This window comes from Capra hircus, chromosome 25 (genome assembly GCF_001704415.2).
Source record: "Capra hircus breed San Clemente chromosome 25, ASM170441v1, whole genome shotgun sequence".
In the NCBI taxonomy this organism is placed as follows: domain Eukaryota; kingdom Metazoa; phylum Chordata; class Mammalia; order Artiodactyla; family Bovidae; genus Capra; species Capra hircus.
The window spans coordinates 22,157,560-22,182,101 of NC_030832.1; the positions used below are offsets into that span (position 1 = coordinate 22,157,560).

A 24,542-nucleotide genomic window follows, 5' to 3' on the forward strand; every position below is an offset into this window, starting at 1 on the left:
AATAATTACCTGTTAAACAGACTGCCAATCTGGCTGAAGCCAATGCTTCTGAAGAAGATAAAATTAAAGCAATGATGTCGCAATCTGGCCATGAATACGACCCAATCAAGTAAGTTTATAAGTACTTTATTCTAATATGTACTTTGGGGTGGTACTTAACAGCCCCCCATGTCCAAAGCTTTTTTTTCTTTTTTTAAGTCTTTGTGTACATGTAATTTTTTTTTTTCCTTTCAGTTACATGAAGAAACCTTTAGGTCCACCACCTCCATCTTATACTTGTTTCCGTTGTGGTAAACCTGGCCATTATATTAAGAATTGCCCAACAAATGGGGTAAGTGCAAACTAAAATTTTTCCTTAGCCTTATTATTTCTCTTGGTAAATATTGGCGTCTATGTTATAGTGGCAAATGAGCACAGCTTTTGGAGCCAAACTGCCGGTATCAAATCTTAACACTGCCACCGAGTGAGCAAGTTACATGAATTTCTCCAAGCCTGTTGTTTCTTCTCTGTAAAATGAAGATAGTGATAGTCCTTAACTCACATGGCTGTTGTGAGGATTAAAGGAGATACATGTAAAGCTCTACAAATAATACAAGCAGATAGTAAATACTGTGTGTTGGCTAATATTATTAAATAATGGTAACTACTTTTTCTCTTCCTCCTCTCTCCTTTCCCCTACCTGTAGGATAAGAACTTTGAATCTGGTCCTAGGATTAAAAAGAGCACTGGAATTCCCAGAAGTTTTATGATGGAAGTGAAAGATCCTAACATGAAAGGTGCAATGCTTACCAACACTGGAAAATATGCAATACCAACTATAGATGCGTAAGTATTCAAATTAGGTATGATCTGTGGCAGTTACAGTCAATCCAGGCGATAGTGTTTTATTTACTCTTGGGCTTGTAATTTGGCTACTTGGATTCCTTATAAACATTGTGTACCAAGTCTTAGTCTGTATGTTGCATTTCTGTGTTAAGAATGAGAGGCTGCAGTCTGCTCCGTTTAAAGCAAATTAAAAATGTATTTGGGGTTTTTGTTGCCAGTGAATGCCACTTTCCTTGTGGTCTTCTAATTTTTCTTTTTTCTGTCATTCCCTGCTTTATTCCTCATTCACATACATACTCCTACATAATCTTGTATGCTGTTTGCATCTTTTAAATGAACAAGATAAGTGTCAGACTTTTTAAGAAACAAGAGGCTTAAGAATAAAAGTTCTGCAAGATATCAAGGCAGATTTAAATGTGAAGATTAAAGGAAATACTCAAGTATCTTGACTAGTTTGGATATACTGTGTGAATCTTAAGATTCTAAAGTATGGTTTATTTTATAAACTGTTAGTTCAGATCTGTTGTATAACAGTTCAAAACTGTTTATCTGTTATAAACTGTTAGTAGCTCTGTAAGCCATACCTTAACACTTATTTTTCACATGTTTTCAGGTTTTATTTTAGGAGCCAATTTTTAATGAAATGAATAGACAGTAAACCCAGTGGCATAGTTCAGCTAGGTAACTTCCCATTTTATCTGCTTTTATTAATACATTTAATTACCTTTTGATTGCCCTCAACAGTTGCAAACTCACACAATATAAAACACAGTATTAAGTGTTCCTTAGGACTGTGACTCTGTAACTTTATTGTACGTAAGAATCTCTTGCAGAAGTGTGTTAAACCAGCCTAGGTGCCCTGTCCTGCTCCTCTCCCCCACCCCTGAGGGATTATATTCTCAGTCTGCATCTTTAACGAGCCCTCCAGAATATGAGGTTCGAGGATGCTCAGGGCATGCTTTGAGAAACATCAGTTTAAAGAATAGATATCCATGTTCCCAGTGACGGAATGTTTATTAGGAACAGTTTTTGTCAGCTTTGTGCTGTATTATCAAAATGTGATGAGCAGATAAGGACAACGAAAATGCTATGCTTACAGAATGAGGCTGAAAAAAGATTGTTTTTGAGTAGGTAAATACATTGTTTTAGTTAACAGATAAGAATTAATGTTTTTCTAAACTCCCAGCCCTGCTCACTTTCTCAACCTCACTCCCATCTATTTTTTATCAGTCTACCATTGTGTGTTTTTGTGGTTCATCTTAGAGCAGTTTGTTGTATGCTGTTTCTAATTCAGACATTTCATACATGCATCCAAACAGTTTTAGGTTGAAATTGGTGGCTTTTTACAAAGATTAAGAGCAGACCGCTTCATCTTAATACAATAAGATGTAAATGTAAAAGTATTTAAGTAGAAATTTGTGTTGGAAAAATTAACATCACCTATAAACTCATAACTAATAATTAACTTCATTGCTATTTGAATACTGGAATACAGAAGTGCATTTGTGCCAAACACACAGCAAATACTGGGGAAAATGGGAACCCAAATATTTTAAATGAAACTTTCACCCTCTCCACTAACACCACTGATAAGCAACTCAGACTCTTCTTCTGTTTCTTTTTCTATCCTCTGTTCTCCTCTTTTTTTTTTTTTTTTTTTTTTCTTTTCTCTCTTTTGGGCAGTGGGAGACTCCTCTTTCACAAATTGGGAACAATGGGGCATAAGCAAATTGATACTTATTTCTGGAATCGTGGTGATGTCTATGGAGCAACTGCAACACAAATAACACACCTAAGGTACCCTGCTCTGTCCAGATGAGATTCTTTCATTTTTAGCATTGAGTTGAACACACTCTGTTCCTGAATGAAAGGGAAGAGATTTCTCTAGGAATTCCTATGTTTTACAAATGTGCCTGATTACAGAGAAGATGGGGGTATTGGAAGCAGTGGTGATAAGTCTGAGAATGGCTTATTCTTTTTTTTGTTTGTTTGTAATATATTTAATATCCAACATTGCCACAAAATTTCCACAAAAAAATGGACCCCCAAGTATCTAATGAGGTGTTACTTTTAAGTTTTTTACACATTTTTCTAATTAAGTCATTAATATTTCTTGTGCTCAGTCATGTCCAACTCTTTGTGACCCCATGGATTGTAGCCCACCAGGCTCCTCTGTCCATGGAATTTTCTAGACAGGAATGTTGGAGTGGATTGCCATTTCCTACTTCAACTGTCTATACATAGATTAATCTCTCATAATATTAAGTATAAGACCACTGTTTTGAAGTCTAATTCTGTTTATTAATTATTGATGTGATTAGGGACATGTTTCCTTTGAATTACCCACCTTAATCGTGTAATGTCAGTACCAATTTTAGCTTCCCGTATTGTGACATTCACACTAGTATTTTCACAGGTTTGGAGACTGTTAGACTCAGGAGGAAAAAAACTTTTTCCAGGAAACATGGTAGGCTAGAGAATAGTGATTAGGGTGTTGTCATCACTTAAGCTCAAATCCTGTCTCTACCATTTAAATATAACTTTGTGGTACTTGATTGTGTCACTGTACCGCTCTGACTCACAGTTCTTAGAAATACAGAATCTAAGATCCTTTTAGCCAATTTTGTGGCTTTTTTTTCTTTCTGTTTTGTTATACTCTCTTAGGATTTTGTTTTATATCTTTTTGTTTAGGGGAGGATATTCATAACTGCTCTCTTATTTTGGAAAGTACTACACTTGTATAAACTAATTTGGCATCATACTAGATTATAAGTTCCCACTATTGTATAATAGAATATATAAATATCTTGGAAATACTTTTCTATAACAGTGTTAAAACACTAAGACCTTCTTTTACAGAGAAGCATATGCAATTGGGAAGAAAGAAAAACCACCTTTTTTACCAGAGGAACCATCATCATCTTCAGAAGAAGATGATCCTATCCCAGATGAGTTGTTGTGTCTCATCTGCAAAGATATTATGACTGATGCTGTTGTCATTCCCTGCTGTGGAAACAGTTACTGTGATGAATGTAAGAACTGTTGAACCTTTGAAGATATGTATTTTAGAGTGTGTGTATTTCCTTGGAAAGGCTCTTAGCAACAGTATATATTTAAATGATAAAGTATGAATTATTGATACATTCATCAGTGAACATTTAATAACTTTTTATTGTTCCTTTTTAAAAAAAAAGTCTGTTTGTCCTTTAGAATTGACCACTTTCTTTACCTTCATCAAGGTGTCTTTACTGAGGTTTTATAAAATGTAGGATTTTTGTTTCAAGTGTGTTTTAAATGGTATAGAGAAATTTAAAAGCTTTTGGGGCCTTAGACATTTCCAAAGTATTTTTTTTAAATAAGTCCCTTTCTAGGAATGTGAAAAATAGTTTAAAATTCCAAAGGGTGATTGAGAACTACGGTCTGTAAACATATTACCCAAACACTTGCCAGGGGATTGCTTGTGACTTTTTTTTCCTAGTCATTTATATTATATTAGCACTTGATTCTCTTCTGCCACTTTCCTTAAGTTTTTCCCTTCTTACCCAGATGAAAATAATGTCATCTAAAAATTTGATTGCTCAGTCCTGCTTTGGTCCTTTTCATTTCTAAAGATTGTTTTGGGGGACTTCCTTTGTGGTCCAGTAGTTAAGACTCCCATGTGTTTCTGCTAGAGGGGATGGTGTTCAGTCCCTGGTCAGGGAACTAAGATCCACTAAGATGCTGTATGCCACGTGGTGCAGCCAAAAGAAAAACAAGAGTTTTGGAATACAAATCTTTGTTATGGAGCCTCTTCAGTGAAGACAAAAGTCAAGAAGAGGTTACTTAAGGCTTGTTTCAGAGTGTGTCTTAAGTTTTACAAACCACTTATATAGCTGGGTTTTTTTGCTACACTGAAGCATAATCAGTGCATCTGTAATTTTGTTTTCCTTCTTAGCTGCTGTGCTATAGATGGTTCTGATTTCCTTGCCTGAATAATGCTTCTGCTGTATTTAATGCCCTTTCCTAGTGATGCCTTTTTAAATTTTGTTTATGCCACATAGCTTATAAGATCTAAACTCCCTAACTAGGTATTTAACCTGCCCCTCAACAGTGTGGAGTCCTAACCACTGGACCACTGGGGTATTCCTATGTGATTGCTTTTTTTAAAGCCCTGTATTTACAACATAATGTTTTTGTCTTTTTCTAGGCTGTATTTCTATTTTTTTCCTATAATACTCTAGATGTGAGCTAACCAAAGAGAATGATATTTGACAAAGAGTGTCCTTTCTCTCAATTTAAATGTTTGTTTAGCTTATATCCACTAATTCTGTGTTTAAGGTAGAGGTTAGAGCAAAGGAATGATACCAGGAGAGAAATTTTACTTTAAATTTCTTAATCTAAGATAGAAGTGATTAGTAATGTGTGCTTGGAAAATAGTAATGTAACTGAACACATATAAACCATCTTTTCAATTCATTGCCAAAAACTGGGTTCCTAACTGTGCTTTTGTTAATATTTAAAATCTTACACATAGGTATAAGGACAGCACTCTTGGAATCAGATGAACATACATGTCCAACATGTCATCAGAATGATGTCTCTCCTGATGCTTTAATTGCCAATAAGTTCTTACGACAGGTAGCTATATTTATATCCCTTTTTATGAAAATTTTTTAAAAACCTTTTATTTAACTGTACTTGAGTAAATACTACATTTTTTTCTGCATTTTTATGTTTGGTGTCTATAGGCTGTTAATAACTTCAAAAATGAAACTGGTTATACGAAAAGACTAAGAAAACAGTTACCCCCACCCCCTCCCCCAATACCACCTCCAAGACCACTCATCCAGCGGAACCTACAACCTCTGATGAGATCTCCAATATCAAGACAGCAAGATCCTCTGATGATTCCAGTGACGTCCTCATCAACTCACTCGGCTTCATCTATGTCTTCATTAACCTCCAATCAGTCGTCTTTGGCCCCTCCTGTCCCTGGAAATCCATCTTCTGCCCCAGCCCCCGTACCTGATATAACTGCAACAGTCTCCATATCAGTCCACTCAGAAAAATCAGATGGACCTTTTCGGTAAGTCTATATTTCTCACTGTTAGGAAACAACTGAGACCAGAGACATAGTTTTTGTTTATTGTATATTGCTTAAATTGTTGTTTTAGTGACTGGCAGAGAAGGCAATGGCACCCCACTCCAGTACTCTTGCCTGGAAAATCCCATGGACGGAGGAGCCTGGTAGGCTTCAGTCCATGGGGTTGCAAAGAGGCGGACACGACTGAGTGACTTCTTTCACTTTTCACTTTCCTGCACTGGAGAAGGAAATGGCAACCCACTCCAATGTTCTTGCCTGGAGAATCCCAGGGATGGGGGAGCCTGGTGGGCTGCCGTCTCTGGGGTCGCACAGGGTCGGACACGACTGAAGCGACTTAGCAGCAGTGACTGGCAGTCTATAGCATCCTACTGTACTCAGTAAGGTGGGTGACTTGTAAGAAATGACTTAGTCTTTTGGAATTCCCTGGCAGTCCAGTGATTAGGACGTGGCTCTTGAATTGCTGGAGCGTGGGTTCAATTCCTTTTGGGGATCTGAGATCCCGTAAGTCACACAGCATGGCCAAATGAAAAAAAAAAGAAATGACTTAGTCTTACTGGAGGAATAGACAGATAAAAGAGATTCATTTGTAAATGATTGAATGTCCCAAAGTCAGAAACTATACAGATTGCCAGCAACCCCTCTTAAATGTTGAATAGTATCCCATAACAGCTTTGCAGTTCACAGGAGGGGAGAGTTCACTTATGGTCATGATGACGGTATTGAAAAACAGTAGACCTGAGTAGAACTAAGAACAGAGCGGAGGGGATGAAACACTGGTAGAAAGGTCAGAAATAATTGTTGTGGAGCATAATTATGTAGGAGAGTAGCAAAACTTCACTTAAATCCTACCGCTTCTGAAATGAAAGGGACCTATGACTGTATAGTCCAGAGGCTCTGTAAATCCAAGTCTTAAAAAATGAACCAGCTTTGAAAAATTAAGATGCCAGGGGTATGTTGCCAGGAGCAAAATTTTTAGGAGTAGGACGTTTATAAGTATACTAAAGAGATCCCTATAAACTACTGTATATATAGAATGGATAAACAACAAGATCCTGCTGTATAGCACAGGAAACTATTCAGTATCGTGTGACAAATCATAATGAAAAAGAATAAAATCCCACTGATCTAGTTCAACCTTTTATTTGATTAATAGTGGGAATGGTCTACTATTCCTTGACTTACCTTAGAGTACCTTTTTGATTTAATAGAGCTGGAAGTAGAATTTAACTCTAAATCCTATTCTTTTTTTGGTTTTGCAACTTTTTTTTTTTTTTTTTTTAAGCTTTAGTAGTCTTAAAACGCACCAGTTTCTATCATTTCATAGATTGTACTTTTTAGGAGATTCCTTCATCATACGTTTTACTTACATATGAGAACTCTTCAAAAGTCCCATCTGGCTCATTTTCCCTAGAAGTTTTCTTCATCTTTGATTTAAACTCATCTTAATGCAAGTGTGATGGAGAACAGTGTTAGGAACAACAAGATGTAATTTTAATGTTTTTCCTTTAATAATTTTTATTAGTTATATGCAAAAGGAAACCTTATAATCCTGTCATCACAGGTAATACATTCCTGAAGTAAGAATATTTGTGTGCTGCAGACATCTTCTGCCGATCTGTTATTTTTCAAACTCTGCAAGTGTTTCAGTTCAGTTCAGTTCACTCTCAGTCGTGTCTCTTTGCGACCCTATGAATTGCAGCACACCAGGCCTCCCTGTCTATCACCAACTCCTGGAGTTCACCCAAATTCATGTCCTTAAAGTTGGTGATGCCATCCAGCCATCTCATCCTCTGTTGTCCCCTTCTCCTCCTGCCCCTAATCCCTCCCAGTGTTAGGGTCTTTTCCAGTGAGTCAGCTCTTCACATGAGGTGGCCAAAGTATTGGAGTTTCAGTTTCAGCATCAGTCCCTCCAGTGAACACCCGGGACTGATCTCCTTTAGGATGGACTGGTTAGATCTCCTTTCAGTCTACGGGACTCTCAAGATTTCTTCAACACCACAGTTCAAAAGTGTCAATTCTTCGGTGCTCAGCTTTCTGCACAGTCCCAACTCTCACATCCATACATGACCACAGGAAAAACCATAGCCTTGACTAGACAGACCTTTGTTGGCAAAGTAATATCTCTGCTTTTGAATATGTTCTCTAGGTTGGTAATAACTTTTCCTTCCAAGGAGTAACCGTCTTTTAATTTCATGGCTGCAGTCACCATCTGCAGTGATTTCGGAGCCCAAAAAATAAACCTAACACTGTTTCCACTGTTTTCCCATCTGTCTGCCATGAAGTGATGGGACCAAAAGCCACGATCTTAGTTTTCTGAATGTTGAGCTTTAAGGCAACTTTTGCACTCTCCTCTTTGACTTTCATCAAGAGGCTTTTTAGTTCTTCTTCACTTTCTGCCATAAGGGTGGTGTCATCTGCGTATCTGAGGTTATTGATGTTTCTCCGGGCAGTCTTGATTCCAGCTTGTGCTTCTTCCAGCCCAGTGTTTCTCATGATGTACTCTGCATATAAGTTAAATAAGCAGGATGACAATATACGGCCTTGATGTACTCCTTTTCCTATTTGGAACCAGTCTGTTGTTCCATGTCCAGTTCTAACTGTTGTGTCCTGACCTCCATACAGGTTTCTCAAGAGACAGGTGAGGTGGTCTGGTATTCCCATCTCTTTCAGAATTTTCCACAGTTTATTGTGATCCACACAGTCAAAGGCTTTGTCGTAGTCAATAAAGCAGAAATAGATATTTTTCTGGAACTCTTGCTTTTCTTGCTTTCTCGATGATCCAGCGGGTGTTGGCAGTTTGATCTCTATTCCTCTGCTTTTTGTAAAACCTGCTTGAATATCTGGAAGTTCACGGTTCACGAACTGGTGAACCCTGGCTTGGAGAATTTTGAGCATTACTTTACTAGCATGTGAGATGAGTGCAATTGTGCGGTAGTTTGAGTATTCTTTGGCATTGCCTTTCTTTGCAATTAGAATGAAAATGGGCCTTTTCCAGTCCTGTGGCCACTGCTGAGTTTTCCAAATTTGCTGGCATATTGAGTGCAACACTTTCACAGCATCATCTTTCAGGATTTGAAACAGCTCCACTGGAATTCCATCACCTCCACTAGCTTTGTTCATAATGATGCTTTCTAAGGCCCACTTGACTTCACATTCCAGGATGTCTGGCTCTAGATGAGTGATCACACCATTATGATTATCCGGGTCGTGAAGATCTTTTTTGTACAATTCTCCTGTGTATTCTTGCCACCTCTTCTTAATATCTTCTGCTTCTGTTAGGTCCATACCATTTCTATCCTTTATTGAGCCCATCTTTGCATGAAATGTTCCCTTGGTGTCTCTGATTTTCTTGAAGAGATCTCTAGTCTTTCCCATTCTGTTCTTTTCTTCTATTTCTTTGCATTGATCGCTGCAGAAGGCTTTCTTATCTCTTCTTGTTATTCTTTGGAACTCTGCATTCAGATGCTTGTCTTTCCTTTTCTCCTTTGCTTTTTGCTTCCCTTCTTTTCACAGCTATTTGTAAGGCCTCCTCAGACAGCCATTTTGCTTTTTTGCATTTCTTTTCCATGGGGATGGTCTTGATCCCTGTCTCTTGTACAGTGTCACAAACCTCCGTCCATAGTTTTTCAGGCACTCTATCTATCAGATCTAGTCCCTTAAATCTATTTCTCACTTGAATTGTATAATCATAAGGGATTTGATATTGGTCATACCTGAATGGTCTAGTGGTTTTCCCCACTTTCTTCAATATAAATCTGAATTTGGCAAGAGGGAGTTCATGATCTGAGCCACAGTCAGCTCCCAGTCTTGTATTTGCTGGCTGTATAGAGCTTCTCCATCTTTGGCTGCAAAGAATATAATCAATCCAGTTTCGGTGTTGACCATCTGGTGATGTCCGTGTGTAGTCTTCTCTTGTGTTGTTGGAAGAGGGTGTTTGCTATGACCAGTGCGTTCTCGGCAAAACTCTATTAGCCTTTGCCCTGCTTCATTCCGTACTCCAAGGCCAAATTTGCCTGTTACTCCAGGTGTTTCTTGACTTCTACTTTTGCATTCCAGTCCCCTATAATGAAAAGAACATCTTTTTTGGGTGTTAGTTCTAAAAGGTCTTGTAGGTCTTCATAGAACCATTCAACTTTAGCTTCTTCAGCGTTACTGATTGGGGTATAGGCTTGGATTACTGTGATATTGAATGGTTTGCCTTGGAAACGAACAGAGATCATTCTGTCATTTTTGAGATTGCATCCAAGTACTGCATTTCGGACTCTCTTATTGACTATAATGGCTATTCCATTTCTTCTAAGGGATTGCTGCCCACAGTAGTAGATACAATGGTCATCTGAGTTAAATTCACTCATTCCAGTCCATTTTAGTTCACTCATTCCTAGAATGTTGACGTTCACTCTTGCCGTCTCTTGTTTGACCACTTCCAATTTGCCTTGATTTATGGACCTGAAATTCCAGGTTCTTGTGCAGTATTGCTCTTTACAGCATCGGACCTTTGTTCTATCACCAGTCACATCCACAACTGGGTATTGTTTTTGCTTTAGCTCCATCCCTTCATTCTTTGTGGAATTAATTCTCCACTGATCTTCAGTAGCATATTGGGCACCTACCTACCCAGGGAGTTCTCCGTTCAGTATCCTTTCATTTTGCCTTTTCATACTATTCATGGGGTTCTCAAGGCAAGAAAGTGACGCGGTTTGCCATTCCCTTCTCCAGTGGACCACATTCTGTCAGACCTCTCCACCATGACCCTCCCATCTTGGGTGACCCCACACGGCATGGCTTAGTTTCATTGAGTTAAACAAGGCTGTGGTCTGTGTGATCAGATTGGCTAGTTTTCTGTAATTATGGTTTCAGTGTGTCTGCCTTCTGATGCCCTCTCGCAATACCTACTGTCTTACTTGGGTTTCTCACCTTGGACGTGGGGTATCTCTTCATGGCTGCTCCAGCAAGGTGCAGCTGCTGCTCCTTACCTTGGACGAGGGGTATCTCCTGACTGCCCCACCCTCCTGACCTTGAACGTGGAGTAGCTCCTCTCGGCTCTCCTTTGCCTGCGCAGCCGCCGCTCCTGGGACATGAGGTTGCTCCTCTCTGCAAGTGTTTGAGGCCTTTAAATATGACTCAATGTTTGTAATAATGGAATTTTTCTTCAAAAATATTCTCATTGAACTTTAAGGCATACAGCATGCTGATTTGACTTACACATATTATGAAATAATTACTGCAATAGGGATGAGCTAACATCCATCTTCTCACATAAATACAATAAGTAGTGGAAAAAAAGAGTTCTCACCTCCTTGTGATGAGAACTCTTAGGATCTAATCTCTCTTAACAGCTTTCCAGTATACCATACAGCTGTGTTACCTACAGTCATCATGTTGTACATTATATCCTGAGTACTTACTTATCTTATATAACTGGAAGTTTGTACCTTTAATTCTCCGTTTCTAATGACGTTTTAATGTTGTAAATTATTTTCTAGGGATTCTGATAATAAAATACTACCAGCTGCAGCACTTGCATCAGAGCATTCAAAGGGAGCTTCTTCAATTGCAATCACTGCTCTTATGGAAGAGAAGGTAAGTTTCATTGGCTTTTAAATTTGGAGACCTTTTTATATTATTACAGTAGAGTTTTTTGTTTTGTTTTTTTTTAACTATTTGTGTTTTTTCCTAAAGGGTTACCAGGTGCCTGTACTTGGAACCCCCTCTTTGCTTGGACAGTCATTATTGCATGGACAATTGATCCCCACAACTGGTGAGTATAAAATCATTTTGGTTTGAACTTTTTCCCTTAAAAAATAATTTTAGCTTTATTCAGCATGTAATTTTATATTTAGTTGTCCTTATTTTTTTGTCCAAGGTCCAGTAAGAATAAATGCTGCTCGTCCAGGTGGTGGTCGACCAGGTTGGGAACAGTAAGTATATGTTTCACATAATCTTCAGATGATTGCTTTCAAACCAGAAATAGAAATTACAATCTAAGTGGTATGTTGCTGATATAAACTTTTATATGCCGTAGTTTACAGTTCTTATGTAAAATGTCACAAACTCAAGACTATATGAAGAATTGTTTTCTAAAATAAGTATAAACTTATACAAATTTTTTTTAAAGTGTATCACAAAATTTCTCATTTTGAGTAGTTCAGTTAAATTCTATTGCATATTAAAATCTATAAGAACCAATACAGTATTGTAAAGTAAAATAAAGTAAAAATTAAAATTAAAAAAAATTTTTTTAATAAAAAATAAAGTTATACAAAGTTATACACTCATTAAAGTTATAGAAAGTACTCATTCAAGTCAAAAAAAATAAAATAAAATAAAATCTATAAGGTAAGAGAGACATGCTTTGTGAACGGTCCCTATAATAAGTCCTTCCTCCTCTCAGAAGAAAAAGCAAAAAATTATACAGGATATAATTTTTTATGGCATTAAAAATCAGATTTATTTATTGTTTTATATAATTGTTTATATAGCTCATAAATTTATATAAACTGGCTTATATTCTAAAACTTTGATCTTTTTGTTTGAAAGATAAATCAGACTCATTATAGAAAAAGTATGTTAAGAATATATCAGTAGGAAAGGCTTCCCTGGTGGCTCAGATGGTGAAGAATCTGCCTGCAGCGTGGGAGACCCGGGTTCAATCCCTTGATTGGGACGATTCCCCTGGAGAAGGGGATGGCTACCCACTCCAGTATTCTTGCCTGGACATAGAAGATCCTGGTGGGCTACAGAGTCAGCCACGATTGAGGGACTAACACACACACATACGAATATATCAGTAGAAAGAATATGGGATTTGAAGACAGATCTCGGTTTGAATCCCAGCTCCTGCATTTACTAGCTGTATGACAGTGAGTGTGTGATTGTGCTTCTCAGCTTCCGTTGCCTCGTCTATAGAATTGGAATGGTGCTACTTATGTCACATGTCAGACACCTCCATATAGTTCCCAGCAGATAAAACAACTCTTTTCTGTAACAATTAAGTTCAAGGCCTCCCTGGTGGCTCATTGGTGAAGAACCCACCTGCCAACGCAGGGTTTTGATGCCTGGTCTGGGGACATCCCACATGCCTGAGATCAACCACGCCCATACACAACTGTTGAGCCTGTACTCTAGAGCCCAGGAACTGCAACTGTTGAGCCCAGGGTTTGTAACTGCTGAAGTGCATGCACCCTAGAGTCCATGCTGTGCAACAAGAGAAGCCACCCCAATGAGAAGCCTGCACACTGCAACAAAGAATAACCCCTGCTCACCACAAGCAGAGAAAAGCCTGAGCAGCAATCCAGCACAGCCAATAAATAAATGCATAATTTTTTTAAGTACATGGGATCTTTTAAAAAACAAAACACAGAAAGTTCAGAGTAACTTGTAAAATGCTAATTAAAATATACTGCATAAAGTTTATATTGAGGCTTCATTGTTTATAATATTAATCAGAAAAAAATATTTAGGTACACGTAATGCTTGCTCATCTCTCTCTATCTGGAACAAGCAAGAATCAGGGTCAGGGAGTAAGAAAAGTTTCCAGAATAGTTAAAAAATAGTTATCTTAAAGTCTGTGCACAAAAAACTCATGTATTATACTCAAGCCTATTTTATCTTTCCACACAGTTCCAACAAACTTGGATACTTGGTTTCTCCACCACAGCAAATTAGAAGAGGAGAGAGAAGCTGCTACAGGTAGGCTTGCTAAAAATCTTGAATAACAGTAATCTGATGACAAACTGAAAAATATAACAAAAATTAAAGCATAGCAGTGGCAAGGGGAATGAGTTCATTTGGTTTTCAGATACCTCACTTAAATCTTGAGTTGCGCTTGAGAGGCCTGTAAAAGAATAAGTTACATTTAGTATTTTAAATGTTAGTTTTTTAAGGCTACATCTTTGCTACTCCTTCTTAAGGACTACTTTCTCCTTGTCAGCACATAGCAGAATATTGGCTTATCTCTGAGTGTAAAGGGAAGTCAGTAAAGCCTATACAATGTTTAAGGTATTGTCATTAATCTAAAGTGAATGGTAACCAGTTCAACTCCTAAGTGTGAAGAATTGCGCATATTTCTCCCCTAGACTCAGTTGTCCCAGTCTTCTGCCATCTTTTCTTCCAAAAGAAGAGACAGGAGTTTGTTAGGGACCCTTGCTCTGGAGATACACAAGCAGTGTCAATCTAAGAAGTAACCCATATAAGTTTTACTCTCTAGGTCATTCTTAAGGATATCTTCTAGTGCACCGAAGAGAATTGCTAAGCTTATGAAAGATAACTACTGTTTTGCTGCTAAATCACATATTTAATAGGATATTTACTAAATCAGACTCTGAAAAGAGGCTTAAAATCTAAACCCCTACTGCTGCTGTTGTATACTAGTTACCTGTAATTTAAAGATCCTTTTAAAAAGCTTAACAGAAATAAACACACTTTTTTTTTAAGCCACTATTTCTTTGATGAGGCAGAATTTTAGCACTTATTTTAACTGTCAGAATAAAAGATTTTCAGTTACTGATTACAAATGTTAAACTAATATTTGTTCTAGTTTGAAGGGTCTTTACATATTTACTCAAAAAGATTATAGGAAATGGGTTTTCTTCATTTAAACTTGATCTTAGAAGGCATTTTGGGGAGAACCAGATCACAGAGGCTTTAACCTATTAGCTCCTTTAAATGATGGATTAGGAAGTAACAAGAGATCATTGTGAAGTGATAATTGGAACTTCACAAGAGAACTTTTAAATACAGTGAAAGTGAAGTCGCTCAGTCGTGTCCGACTCTTTGCGACCCGTGGACTCTAGCCTACCAAGCTCCTCTGTCCATGGGATTCTCCAGGCAAGAATACTGGAGTGAGTTGCCATTTCTTTCTCCATTTAAACACAGTGTCTCCATATAAAGAAGGCCTTGTAAACGTATATCCTCTCGGTCCCTAACTGGCCTGAAAAGTTGTTTTTAACATATGAATGATGTTACCTTTACATTCAAATTATATCAGTGTCCTGATGTTTATTTAAATAGTTTTGGGATAGAAAAGATAAGCCTACTTATCTCAGATGCTTTAATATCTCGGAATTATTTTTCCAGAAGTATAAACCGTGGACGGCATCACAGCGAAAGATCACAGAGAACTCAAGGCCCGTCACTGCCAGCAACTCCAGTTTTTGTGCCTGTCCCACCCCCTCCCTTGTATCCTCCTCCTCCCCACACACTTCCTCTCCCAGGTGTTCCTCCTCCGCAGTTCTCTCCTCAGTTTCCTCCTGGCCAGCCACCACCTGCTGGGTATAGTGTTCCCCCTCCAGGATTTCCTCCAGCTCCAGCCAATTTATCAGCACCTTGGGTGTCATCTGGAGTACAGACTGCTCATTCTAATACCATCCCAACAACACAAGCTCCACCTTTGTCCAGGGAAGAATTCTATAGAGAGCAACGGCGACTAAAAGAAGAGTAAGTGTTCTAACTTGAAATTACTCTACACTTTCATTTTCTGATGTAACATTAAACAGGTATCTTTGGAAGCATTTTCCAGTGTTTCCAGTTAGTGTAAGAAAAATCACCTAAAAATTAAACCAAGTCATACAAGCAACTTCCTCAGGGATTCCTAGTTATTTATAGTTTTAAAGTGGAAAACTAATGGCAATTTCATTCATTTCATTCATAATCTAATTACATTTGTCTTGTTAGTTTTCTTAAATGGTTTTTGTTAACTTTCACTCTTTAACTTTATTTTACTAGGGAAAAGAAAAAGTCCAAGCTAGATGAGTTTACAAATGATTTTGCTAAGGAATTGATGGAATACAAAAAGATTCAAAAGGAGCGTAGGCGCTCATTTTCCAGGTTAGTGTTTTGCAAGCCTTCACAACAGAATTGCAAATGGGACTTTGAATATCCAGGGATTAGCTATGGATATAAATAACATCACAGTTATGGAATTTTTCTGATTCGGTCTAGGTTTATAGAAATGGAAATGTAGCTTATTTCCCAGTATCTGTTTATTGAAATAATTTCTCACTGTAAATTCTATTGTGTAGAACTAGCAGTTATGGGGATTAAATTACCCTTGTCCCTTGAAGTTATTTATAGTATGCAAAAATTGGGAAATGTTTATAGAAGGAAAGAAATAGGGGAGTAGCCAAAGAATACATTTCTGAGGACCCTCTTACTTAAGGCTACAGCTTTCTGCTGGAACATTAACCTGTGTAATTATGAAATAACAGTAGACTACAAATTGCTTTATTGATAGAAAAACTGAACTATAAAAATTCCCTAGAAGCTTGTTTAGAACACTTCTATTTTATGCTTATGCTCGAAATATGGTTCCTTTTAAATCTAGACTGTTGGCCAATAAAGGACAAAAAGAAAAAAAATCACTGCTACTTAAAATAATCAGATAGGAAGTAAAATTTAAATTGGCATTTTGTTTAGTGTTGATTAGCTCATATAATTCACGGTACATTAATGCACTTCACTAATTATTAAGACTTCACTTTTGTTTTGCAACAAGTGATTGCTCTGATCTTTGTGTACTTTATTCCATTCCAGTAGAGGTCACTATGCCTCTTTAATCATCTAAGATGAAACTTTATATAAAGAAATATGGAACCATGAGGAGAACGTGTTTGAATGCAAAAACCTGTATTTTATTTAGTATATATTTCTCAACTATCAATTATTGTTTTGTTTTTTTTAGGTCCAAGTCTCCCTATAGTGGTTCATCCTATTCAAGAAGTTCGTATACTTATTCTAAATCAAGATCTGGTTCAACGCGGTCACGTTCTTATTCTCGATCATTTAGCCGCTCACATTCTCGTTCCTATTCACGATCACCTCCATACCCCAGAAGAGGCAGAGGAAAGAGTCGAAATTACCGTTCACGGTCTAGATCGCACGGGTATCATCGATCTAGGTCAAGGTCACCTCCATATAGACGGTATCATTCACGATCAAGATCTCCTCAAGCATTTAGGGGACAGTCTCCTAATAAACGTAATGTACCCCAAGGAGAAACAGAGCGTGAATATTTTAACAGATTCAGAGAAGTTCCACCACCTTATGACATGAAAGCTTATTACGGGAGGAGTGTTGACTTTAGAGACCCATTTGAGAAAGAACGTTATCGAGAATGGGAGAGAAAATATCGAGAGTGGTATGAAAAATATTACAAAGGCTATGCTACTGGAGCACAGCCTAGACCATCAGCAAATAGAGAGAACTTTTCTCCAGAAAGATTCTTACCGCTTAACCTTAGGAATTCTCCCTTCACAAGAGGCCGCAGAGAGGATTACTCTGGTGGACAGAGTCATAGAAGTCGAAACATAGCTGGCAACTATCCAGAAAAGCTTTCATCAAGAGACAGTCACAATCAGAAGGATAATACAAAGTCAAAAGACAAGGAAGGTGAAAGTGCTCCAGGAGATGGTAAAGGAAATAAACATAAGAAACATCGAAAAAGAAGAAAGGGGGAAGAAAGTGAAGGCTTTCTAAACCCAGAGTTACTAGACACTTCTAGGAAGTCAAGAGAGCCTACAAGTGGTGAGGAAAGTAAAACAGACTCCTTGTTTGTTCTCCCAAGTAGAGATGATGCTACACCTGTTAGAGACGAACCAATGGATGCCGAATCCATTACTTTTAAATCAGTGTCTGAGAAAGACAAGAGAGAAAAAGATAAACCTAAAGCAAAAGGTGACAAGACCAAACGGAAAAATGATGGATCTACTGTATCCAAAAAAGAAACTGTTGTAAAACCTGCTAAAGGACCCCAAGAAAAACTAGATGGAGAGCGTGAAAAATCTCCTCGATCTGAACCTCCACTTAAAAAAGCCAAAGAGGAGACCCCGAAGACTGACAATGTGAAATCGTCATCTTCCTCTCAAAAAGATGAAAAGACGGTTGGTACCCCCAGAAAGGCTCACTCAAAGCCAGTAAAGGAGCACCAGGAGACAAAGCCAGTCAAAGAGGAAAAAATGAAGAAGGACTACTCCAAAGACGTCAAGTCAGAGAAGGGAACTAGTAAGGAAGAAAAGGCCAGGAAGCCTAATGAGAAAAGTAAGCCACTTGATAGCAAGGGAGAAAAAAGGAAGAGAAAAACTGAAGAAAAAAGTGTAGATAAAGATTTTGAGTCATCTTCAATGAAAATCTCTAAATTAGAAGTAACTGAAATAGTGAAACCATCACCCAAGCGCAAAATGGAGCTTGATATTGAAAAGATGGATAGGACACCTGAAAAAGACAAAATTTCATCATCAGCTGCTCCGGCCAAAAAAATCAAGCTTAACAGAGAAACTGGTAAAAAAATTGGAAGTACAGAAAATGTGTGTAACACAAAAGAACCCTCTGAAAAGTTGGAATCAACATCCGGCAAAGTGAAACAAGAAAAAATCAAAGGAAAGGTCAGGCGAAAAGTGACTGGAACTGAAGGATCCAGCTCAACACTTGTGGATTATACCAGGTATCTAATAATTGGGGAGGGGGGGCGGGGGGAGGGTTTCATTGTGGATTATACCAGGTATCTGATAATGGCGGGGGTGAGAAAAGGAGAATATGTTCCTTGAGAATGTATTGATGTTAGGGGTTAGCTGGTTACTCTTGTCTTTGAGGATAACAATTGTTAAAAGATAATAGATGCTAAGTAGATTTTGGGAGTGAGCCATACTTACTTTTATGTAATCGTATATACATTATCTTAGAGCAGATAAGTGGGCTTTTGAAACTTGAAAGGGCATTTATCATATAAGTCTTTTTATACTCAACAGTGTTTAACAGTTATGAGTTCTTCATTGAATAAAAAATATTTTAATTCTTTTTAGTACCAGTTCGACTGGAGGCAGTCCTGTGCGGAAATCTGAAGAAAAAACAGATACAAAGCGAACTGTCATTAAAACAATGGAAGAATATAATAATGACAACACAGCTCCTGCTGAAGATGTTATCATTATGATCCAGGTTCCCCAATCCAAATGGGATAAAGATGACTTTGAATCTGAAGAAGAAGATGTTAAATCCACCTCACAGCCTATATCAAGTGTAGGAAAACCTGCCAGTATTATAAAAAATGTTAGCACTAAACCACCAAATGCAATCAAGTATACTGAAAAAGAGAGTGAATCATCAGAGAAAATTCAGAAACTCACCAAGGAGGTGAGCCATGAAATTGCACAGCATGAGGTCAAAAGTTCAAAAAACTCTGCATCTAGTGAAAAGGGGAAAACCAAAGATCGAGATCACTCAGTATTGGAAAAGGAAAACCCAGAAAAGAGAAAGAACAACAGCACTCAGCCAGAGAAAGATAGTAATCTGGACCGTCTGAATGAGCAAGGAAATTTCAAAAGTCTGTCTCAGTCTTCCAAAGAGACTAGAACTTCTGGAAAAGAAGATAAGCATGATTCCATTCGAGGGTCCTCAAATAAAGACTTTACTCCCAACAGAGACAAAAAAGCAGATTATGACAACAGAGAGCATTCAAGTTCCAAACGTAGAGATGAGAGGAATGAATTAACAAGAAGAAAAGACTCTCCTCCTCGGAGTAAAGACTCTGCATCTGGACAAAAAGCTAAGCCAAGGGAGGAGAGAGATTTGCCTAAAAAAGGAACAGGAGAGTCCAAAAAAAGTAATTCTAGTCCCACGAGAGACAAAAAACCTCATGATCATAAAGCCACTTACGATCCTAAACGCTTAAGTGAAGAGACAAAATCTTTAGATAAAAATCCCTGTAAAGACCGTGAGAAACATGTGTTAGAGGCAAAGAACAATAAAGAGCCAAGTGGCAATAAATCACTTAGTATACTTAACCCACCTGACCCACAGATTGAGAAGGAGCAAGTTACTGGGCAAATTGATAAGAACACCATCAAGCCTAAGCCCCAGGTAAGTCACTCCTCTCGACTGTCTTCTGACTTAACTAGAGAAACTGATGAAGCTGCTTTTGAACCAGACTATAATGAAAGTGACAGTGAAAGCAATGTGTCTATAAAAGAAGAAGAAGCTGCAGGAAAGGTTTCTAAGGAACTGAAAGATAAAGTAGTCGAGAAGGCAAAGGAGAGCCTGGACACGGCAGCAGTCAGCCAGGCAGGCGTCACCAGGAGCCAGAGTCAGAGCAGCCCGAGTGTCAGTCCAAGCAGAAGTCACAGCCCTTCTGGAAGCCAAACCCGGAGCCACAGCAGCAGTGCCAGCTCTGCAGAAAGTCAGGACAGCAAGAAGAAGAAGAAAAAGAAGGAGAAGAAAAAGCACAAGAAACATAAAAAGCATAAGAAGCATAAGAAGCATGCAGGCACTGAAGCAGAATTGGAAAAAAGCCAAAAACACAAGCATAAGAAAAAGAAGTCAAAGAAGAGCAAAGATAAAGAAAAGGAGAAGGAGAAGGATGACCAAAAAGTGAAATCTGTCACTGTGTAGAAGGGCAGATTTTTAGAAATTGACTTAATTCCTAAGTCATCTGTATTAAATTTTGTTATAATGTAAAGAGATTCAAGTCTTGTAAATAATGATACGGAAGACCCTGTGCTGCACTTAAAATATTGCTGCTTGATTATTTGATTTTTACATCAGAGCTTTATAACACGAACTTTTGTACAGAATTGTGAGTTGTGACCATGTAACATGAGAGGTTTTGCTAGGGCCTATTATTTTTAACCACCATTAATTAGTTGGGGTGGAGTTTACTGTACTGTGAAATTTTCACATTTGAATTTTTTTAATTGCCTGGCAAAAGCTGATATCAGTTCTAAAATATCAGCAGAATGATTTGCTGAATTCATTACAACCCTGTTATGTCACTTTTTGATTACAATAAAAGTTTTCAGTAAACTTTTCAAATGTTGAGTGTTTGCCTTACATGGAGGAAAGTGTGTCAGGACTCTTCACTTCCCTCTTCCATTTCCCTATTTAAAGTATCCTTTGAGTCTTGAGTATAAACTGAACTGTATATATAAAATCCTGAAGTAAACATGGAAAGTAGACTTCATTTGTGGGCTGATAATAGGTGGCCAGAAATAAGGAATCGAGGTTAGTTTGATTCCTGGTTGAATAAGTCTTAAAGTTCTAAATTGTGCTTACCATACATGGCCTACCCAATCTGTGTCCAGCAGCGAGCAGTAATAGGTCCAGAAGCTCTAGGTAGAGACTACAATGGGTTTCCTTAATGGCTCTGGTTCAGGAAGTTTATTGTAGGCAATAAAAAGTTACTGAAAGGATGTTGGGGAGCTAGGGTAAGATTGGTACTTTAGAAACACAGCTGTGTAAATAGAGATTAGGAAGACAGTGGCTTAAGGAAGAAAAGAGACTAGTTCTAGTGTGAGGTAATGATCCTGAAATACTTTGATCCAGGGCACTGGACTGGTAGAGAAGAACAGTTCATTTCATTTCCTTGATATTATTTCCAAAGTGTACCTACAGTCCTGTATGCCATTGTTGGTACTCGGTTTTAGGTGGTATACAAAAATACGTGAGAATGTTTTCTGATGCAACATTTAATACGTAAAGAAAAACATCAAGTGATTTAAAGAATGTAAGGGTAATAACGAAAATGCTATTCACATCAGGAAAGCCATTCAGGACTGAGTTTAGTTTGGGGAAATGTTGCCTTTAAATGAAACCAACTTGACTTTAAAAGAGCTCTTTTGCTGTGATTCTTAAGGCACTCTTTATTTCCAGACATCTCCATCGCAGGGGAGTTCCACCCACTGCTAGCCTCACCCTTTTCCAACCTCACAACACGTTCCACTTGAGCTTTCAGATACTCCAGCAAGACCACACTCAATTCTTACTAATCTCGGCCCCACGTCTAGACTATCTTCCACATTCACTGTGGATTTTGGCATCTAGAACTCACTGTTTATCATACGTTCTATGATAGGTTAGGTCGGTTTCATCACCTGGATGCATTGTTAATCACTTTGAGCTCAGCTGGCCTTCACTTTAATTGCAGTCCACTCCTATGACAATTCTCTTGAGTTAATCACCGCCTGTCACCATACTCATCTTAAAGTTTCAACTCCAGTGTGTCACCTGCCATCTACTTTTTCCTGTTGGCCTTATTTAGACCTGAGGTTTCAACTCGTCCCTTAGTCACTTACTGTCTTTCCTTCCATAGCTGCCTGTATCGCATCATTTCAACCACATGCTAACACTCTCAAAACCTGCTCACCCTTACCATCTTGCTTATCTAAACAGCTCAGTCCCCCAAACTAGATACAGGTGCTGATAACTGCTGCTTAACAAAAGGCTTGAAAGAAAATGGAAGAAATAACTGCCAGGCACTGTGCTAGGCGCAGGCCTTACTTGACCCTTCAGAGTTCTAATGACCCTTCAGAGTTCTAATGACTCATGTTTAGTGCTGCTTTGAGCAGGGAATTCCACTACCTGTGAGGTTCAGCCCAACCCGGAGTACTCCAGCTAGTGCCTAAGTAGTCCACCTAAATAACCCCTGCCATTTGGAGTTGCACATGTGAAACCCACCTACCTTTGCTGGTTTCCGAAAAGGTCATATTCTGTCTTAATTGACTGCTGTGGCTGGAATTTCTCCCAAGTTTCTACCCATTGTTTGAGTTAGCTTGATTGTTTTGAGTTCTCAGGGTTGCCTGCCTACCTCACAATAACACCCTCAGGCACAGTTGCATCACCGAATATGCTATAGTATTAACTCTCCAAAGTGCTTACTATGAACTGTCTGTCCTCCACTGCGTCATGGAAGCCAGCAATATGTCAGCTTTTTTAAAGATAGGAATATAACTTTTGAGCTCCTATAGGTCTGGGAGGTAGTGTCCTTCCAATGACTAGGTGCTTTAGTGTGCCAAGGATAAACAAAGCCTTATAATTAAGGGTCGAAAAATAACTCCTTTGCTAGTCTCAGCATGCCAAATGAAAGCTAATCCCTCCAAGATGTTTAAAGCAGGGATTCAGAGAAGGTAGGCAACTAGTTTTAATGGTTTGTTTATTCTGATTTATGCAAGTGTCCCAGTCTATGTCTTGTCCACATTTTCCTGTCTTTAATTCTTTCAATGAGCTCTGTTCTTACTGTACAAAACTATATAGAACAGAACCTCTGATTTGGAACCTTCATTAAAGTCCTTTTACACTACTGCCATTAAGCCAGCTTCAGTGGGTTTCTTAGCAACAATGAAAACCTCACTAGCACATACACACATGTATCCTGCTTTGTTTTATTTTATATACCATGTGTCTAAGTCGCTCAGTCATGTCTGACACTGCAACCCCTGGACTGTAACCCACCAGGCTCTGTCCCTGGGATTTTATAAGCAAGAACACGAGTGGGTTGCCATTTCCTCCTCCAGGGGATCTTCCTGACCCAGAATTCAAACCTGCATCTCACTATGTCACCTGCATTGCAGGTGGATTATTTACCTGCTGAGCCATCGAGGAATCACATCCTTTTGATTTTTAAGAATTGAGAATGATTTTGAAATAAGAGAACTGAATAAGCCATATAAATCCTTGATAAAGGATAATGTGATAATGTGGTTACTAATACTATAGCATATTTGGTGATGCAATTGTGTCCTATAAGTGAATAACAGGTATACAATATGAAAGAAATGGGGTTAACAGGAATATTCAAAGATTTCATGTATGGACTTCCCTGGTCATCCACTGGTTAAGAATCCACCTGTCCATGCAGGGGACCTGAGTTTGATCCCTGGTCAAGGAAGATCTTGCATGCTGTGAAAGAGTTAAGCCCTCTGGCCACAGCTAGTGAGCCCACATGCTGCAACTACTGAAACCCATGCTCCACAACAAGAGAAGCCACCACCGTGAGAAGCACAGGCACGGCAATGAAGAGTAGCCCCTGCTTGCCACGTGCAGCAACAAAGACCAGGTGCAGCCAAAATAATGACCGCATGAATCTTTTCAGTAACTTCAAGTATAAACAGTTTATTTACCAAGGCTTTCTTTGTTGACTTTGAGATTATTTTTAATGTCATGTTAAAAGGATTTTAAAATAGTTATTGATCATTTCATTATGCACTTGGGCAGTGATTTTTTTTTTTTTTTTAACCAACACCAACATGAATCTTTTCCACTCTGCAATGTAGCTATTTAGTAATTTGCTATGAAGTTGGCTTGGCCAGTATAAATCTTTCTCAATTTAGTTTTCTATTTTTAAAGTTTTTAGTGGTACAGCAGCCAAAATGGCTATCATCAAAAAATGCATAATAAATGCTAGAGAGGGTGTGGAGAGAAGGGAACCCTCCTACACTGTTGGTGGAAATTAAATTGGTACAGCCGCTATGGAGAACAGTATGGAGTTTCCTTAAAAAACAAAATAGAGCTGCCATATGACCTTGCAATCCTGTGCATATATCTGGAGAAAAATATCTGAAAGGATTCATGCACCCCCAGTGTTCATTACAGCACTGTTTCCAATAGCCAAAACATGGAGGAAACCTAAATGCCCATCCATAGAGGAATGGATAAAGGAGATGTGGTACACAATGGAATATTACTCAGCCATTAAAAATAATGAAATGATGCCATCTGCAGCAACATTGGAGAAAGCAATGGCACCCCACTCCAGTACTCTTGCCTGGAAAATCCCATGGACAGAGGAGCCTGGTGGGCTGCAGTCCATGGGGCCGCGAAGAGTCGGACACGACTGAGCGACTTCACTTTCACTTTTGACTTTCATGCA

The 24,542-nt window shown here is 38.4% G+C and overlaps 1 protein-coding gene across 3 annotated transcripts in view; it reads left to right on the top strand.

Annotated features, from left to right (window-relative positions):
- RBBP6 (RB binding protein 6, ubiquitin ligase) overlaps positions 1 to 20,710 on the top strand; it is a 37,372-nt gene extending 16,662 nt beyond the window's left edge. For 2 of the 3 annotated variants that reach the window (XM_013974828.2, XM_018040551.1), the window contains 14 exons: positions 21 to 109; positions 235 to 331; positions 686 to 825; positions 3,685 to 3,857; positions 5,339 to 5,442; positions 5,553 to 5,890; positions 11,395 to 11,491; positions 11,591 to 11,669; positions 11,775 to 11,829; positions 13,532 to 13,600; positions 14,987 to 15,346; positions 15,635 to 15,736; positions 16,590 to 18,347; positions 18,706 to 20,710. In XM_013974828.2, the coding sequence (XP_013830282.2) occupies positions 21 to 109; positions 235 to 331; positions 686 to 825; positions 3,685 to 3,857; positions 5,339 to 5,442; positions 5,553 to 5,890; positions 11,395 to 11,491; positions 11,591 to 11,669; positions 11,775 to 11,829; positions 13,532 to 13,600; positions 14,987 to 15,346; positions 15,635 to 15,736; positions 16,590 to 18,347; positions 18,706 to 20,290 (5,046 nt within the window). In that variant the 3' untranslated portion in view covers positions 20,291 to 20,710. The remainder of the gene's footprint in view (positions 1 to 20; positions 110 to 234; positions 332 to 685; positions 826 to 3,684; positions 3,858 to 5,338; positions 5,443 to 5,552; positions 5,891 to 11,394; positions 11,492 to 11,590; positions 11,670 to 11,774; positions 11,830 to 13,531; positions 13,601 to 14,986; positions 15,347 to 15,634; positions 15,737 to 16,589; positions 18,348 to 18,705) is intronic. The other variant, XM_013974829.2, reaches the window with a different exon arrangement.